Raw genomic sequence first — 4,563 nt, forward strand, 5'->3', positions numbered from 1 at the left:
GGCTGGTATCTTCTGGGTCTCTCACTCTTTTACAACTTTTTTCCAGCTTACAACAAGTAGTCCTCCTGGCAAGCTTTCTTCCCTTCTCGTTGTTTACCTCGCAAGACAAGTTCTCCTCTCTTCCCGCTTCGCTTGCTTCTCTCTTTTCTTCTCGGCCACTCGAAGTACGTACGTTGAGTTTCCCCGCTTTTTCTCCGAGTCTATTTATCTTCCCCCATTCTTCGTGGCTAACCTTCACACCTATCTCTTCTTCTTCTTCTTTTTCTTCATCATCTTCTTCTTCTACTACTGCTACCACCTCTTGCCTGTTCTATAATTCTTCTTCACCGTTCTCACGCTGGTTTCACCTTCGTTCTAAAACACGATGTTCCATTTCAATCTCGCGCGTATTGCACGGATCATTCTCGATCAATCCGCAACACTTCTACCACCGATAGAGATGCTCGATCGTCTATCGAGATACTCGAATTCTCTCTAAAACAGAGAGAGAGAGAGAGAGAGAGAGAGAAAAGAAAATAAGAGAAACATTCGGTTCAACGACGAGTGAAACCGACGTCGCCCAAGGCGCACGCATCCTCTGTCCGCTTTCTTCGTCTCGTCGACGCCAGCTGTTCTTCTCTGATCGAGGTCACCCGGGAACTATTTTCTACCGATAGGAAAGCCCAGGGAGCCTCGAACGCCGTTCATCGAGGAGATCTCGCGGAAGGAGTTGGAGAAGAAGGAGGAAAAGACAGCGACCACGCCGACGAAAACGAAGACCGTCCTGTTGCCTGGTTCACCGCCTGAAATCGCTTACGCGCCACCACAGCCGACCACCTACTACGAAGCACGATCCGGTATACCTTTCCACAACGCCATAGGCACGGAGACTAAGAAGACGGTCAGGATGGACGAATCTACGGAGAACAGCCGAAGGATCGTCACCGTCGAGCAGACTAGCAGAGTGATCAAATTCGGCGACCAGAAATCGTCCACCGATTTCAGCAGCTTCGATTCTGCCTCGAGTCAGAAGCAGAAGACACCGGCGTTCAGAGTACCGACGCCTAAGAAGTTCGTTCAAGGACAATTTCGCGAATCTGACTACGAGAGCGACATAGACACGAGAATCAAGCCGAAATGGGCTCCGGCTGATAGCGACACGGAGGAACCGAGGTACAGAAAGGTGCAACCACCTTCGTCGAAGTCGCACAGGTCTTCGAGCGCACCTGTTAGACAGGAACACGTGGCGTCGCCGTTGGAGTTCGATTCCGGACCATCGGCGATCAAGAGACAAACCTCGATGACGCAGCTCAGAGACGAGACCAGGACGAGGAGGATGGAGTCTCAGACGAAGAAGGACGTTTCGTCCAGGCAGGACGAATCGCTGAAGCCTGGCTCGCCGCCGGAGTTCGGTTTTATCTCGAGGAGCGACGTGAAGAAAGCAGCCAATCGTAAGAATCACGTTGATGTTGCTCTGTATGCTTACCTGTCGACGCGGGCTGCTTTGATTACTTGAGTTTTCGGGGTAGACGAAGATAGATTGGAGATTTTTGGAATTTGGTAAGACGGCTCGATTTTTGGGGGGGAATGTTAGAGTTCGTTTTGGGAATTTGTACTTGGAAGAAATCGAATTATCGCTGTATCGTTAATTAAGTTGTTAGAAGTATTATAGGAAGGAAATTGTTAGGTTTCGAGATTTTTACCGTTAATTATTAACCCTTTGCAATCGAGCGGCGACTGAGAAGCGACGTTGAATAATTCTCACTTGGTGAATAATTAATCAAGACCGAGAGCAGATCTATGGGCCTCCGTAAAGTTCACCATAGTGAAACAGAGAATGCGACGAATATTGTAATAAAATAGCACAGTTTATTTCTACGTTAGTTTGAACAAATTTCAAAGATCCGATTTGGAATCTTTCATATAGCAAAATCACCTCCGAGTGCAAAGGGTTAACTCGGTAAAAATGGAGAATATTTTGGGTCGCTCGTACTGTGTCGCTAATAACACCGAAGTTGACGCGACTCTGGATTGAAGCACGTAAAAAGAAAAGAAGGAACTTGAGGAACAATTGTAAATGTATTATAACAAGCGCCTATGAATCTACTTTCTCTACGCGACTGTAATCGTTCTTATCTCAGCCATCTTCTCACCCGACCACTTGTCATTTTCGATAAAATCGCGGCTCTATTTTATCATCGGCTCTACACTCTCTAACTGTCTCTCTCTATTCCTCTGCGCGCATGCTGATCGAAAAGAAAATAAAGAATATTACACGCTGGCAAGCTGTCATGTCCCGTAACACGAACAATCTGAAACATCCGCAGACGTCGCGTCGCGTCACATGAGCGACATGACCACCAGCTTCAAGTCGAAAACCGAGAAATTCGTCAGCGACATCCAGTCGGATCTGAAGCAGGGCAAGCCGATCCTGAAGCATCCAACCGATACTCGTGCCAGCGACGGCGACGAACCAAGAACGTACAGAGAGGAATCTCGGCTCTCGGAACACGGTAATCGATTTAGTCTCTAGCGTAATTAGATTACACGCTGTAGAATGTAGTAGTCTGCGCTGCTAATCAGCCCGGTAGAAAGTCATTTTCTATCCGGAGATATCACGGTAATAACGTATTTCCTAGGGAGATCGAAGAAAAATAGGGTAATTCGTAGTCGAAGTTCTTCAAAAGCGAAAAAAGTTCAAATATTTACCTTTGTAAAATTCTTGTCTTCTTTTAGAACATTGCATAACAATTTCAAACCTCTTTATTAAAGACGTTCCAATACCCCTAGCTCAGCGTTATCACTCAAAATTGGTGTTTTGCCGGGGAAAGAAATAAAATTGCGTCGACCACCTTGAAAAATTAAACTCCCAAAAGTCACACGAATTACTCTAAAAACTTGCAACAAGAGTGTGCTCCTCTTCGAAGCAATGAAAAATTCGCTAAATCGATCCTCGAGAAACGCCGGTTAGAAAGAACGAGCGAACGATTGAGTAGAAAACTACAAAAATCTCCGGGGGAAACTTAGGAACGAAGCAAATCGATCCGGACACCGGGCTGATATACTTCAAGTACGACTTCGGCTACGAGTTCGGGATCGTGCTACCTGGCGAGGGTAAGAAAACGGTGAGCAGCACGAACAGAAGCATCCAGGGTCAGCGACGAGCCAGCGACATCGAGGTGCCAATCGTCCACGAGTTCACCACCCGAAAAGAGAACGGTTTCGCGAAGAGAAGCGGCGGAACGACTTCGTCCGCTCGACAGAGCAAACCGACGAGTAAATTCGGCACGTCGAAGACGGTGAAATGGGAGCCAACGTCGGAGAGCGAGTTCTCCGAGGCGGAGGACATCAGAAACGCGAGAAAAAGGCATCCCGATGGTGGAAACGCGGCGGTGACACCGCCCAGCCTCGTTATACCATGTTCGCCATCGCCGTCCAGATGGGATCACACGACGCCCAGTCCACTTTCCCTGAGCCCAAGCTTACCGAGCCTCTCCCCCAGATACAGTAGTGCCACTGGACCACCCAGCAACGTCGACTCCGCAGGTATTCACCTGCTTCTGCGCCGATTCTCGAGCTGTTTCACCGCGTTTTACCGCGCCTTTTTTCGCCGACCTGAAGCTTATTTGTCGCTCACTTGTGTACCTGCCTATCACATTGCACGTGTTACCTTGGCTGGGGCTTGTTTCTTGCTGCTTTACTACGGTGATTGGGTATTTCTATTGGTGCCTCTGTGTTTGCATTGTTTATGTGAAGAATTGATGCATTGTTTTCTGTGAGCTAATTTGCTGACTCGGGTACTGTTTTCAGCAATTCTTAAATCCATTGACGAGTCAGTTAGGTTTCATGCGGGAATTTTAGCGAATTCTTTGGAGAGCAAAGGGGAAACGAAAGATTTGAAGAGTTGAATATTCCTTCTGTTTATCCTGGTGTCTTTATTTCAATGTGCAATTTTGAATGTTGCTTCTACTCTCTGTTTCTTACACTTCGTTCTTGCTTCTTGTTTCCTTCACTTCTTGGAAGATCTACATTGCTTGATCTTGCTTATTTGTCATTTCTGTGGTTTATCCATGTGCATCCTGAAAGTGTTGATTTTCTTCTGAAGCTTTTCTTCGTTTGTTTCTTCTCGTCGAAACGATTCTTTCTTTTCATATTTTTTTTGATTTTTCAAAAGTATCGTTTGCTTCTGTTTTGATTGTACACTTTCTGGCTTCCACGAAAGACTACAATTTTTCCCTTTACTTTTACAACCGAACACGTTTTTCTTCTATTCGGCGGAGAGTATTGCCGCAATTGGGACACGTTCGAGTGACTCGAGTTAAATCGAGCTGATTATTCTAGGATCACCGTGGCCAACCACTAATGGAGTGGCCTCGAGCAAAGAAGTGATTCAGCCTTACCTAGAAATACTACCGAAAAAGGCTCCCCTTTTCATCACGGTAACGTGTCTTTCGTTATATACGATCGAATAGAGATGGTTTATCCGTCGGCCCGAGGATGATCGATTCAAGCGATACGTGTTAAAAATTTCAGCCTCTGAGAGATATCGCGGTGGTGAGCGGGCAAATGGCGAGATTCGAGTGC

General features: G+C 46.6%; 1 protein-coding gene across 1 annotated transcript in view; it reads left to right on the forward strand.

Moving 5' to 3' along the window:
• The window catches only part of LOC108570438 (titin), a 76,032-nt gene that overhangs the window by 69,151 nt on the left and 2,318 nt on the right, over nt 1-4,563 (forward strand). Inside the window, exons 42-46 of the mRNA XM_017932298.1 lie at nt 657-1,430; nt 2,307-2,492; nt 3,007-3,525; nt 4,321-4,418; nt 4,513-4,563. The exon at nt 4,513-4,563 is cut by the window's right edge and continues 115 nt beyond it. Coding sequence (XP_017787787.1) covers nt 657-1,430; nt 2,307-2,492; nt 3,007-3,525; nt 4,321-4,418; nt 4,513-4,563 — 1,628 coding nt within the window. The remainder of the gene's footprint in view (nt 1-656; nt 1,431-2,306; nt 2,493-3,006; nt 3,526-4,320; nt 4,419-4,512) is intronic.

Source organism: Habropoda laboriosa, unplaced genomic scaffold (assembly GCF_001263275.1).
Source record: "Habropoda laboriosa isolate 0110345459 unplaced genomic scaffold, ASM126327v1 scaffold84, whole genome shotgun sequence".
In the NCBI taxonomy this organism is placed as follows: Eukaryota; Metazoa; Arthropoda; class Insecta; order Hymenoptera; family Apidae; genus Habropoda; species Habropoda laboriosa.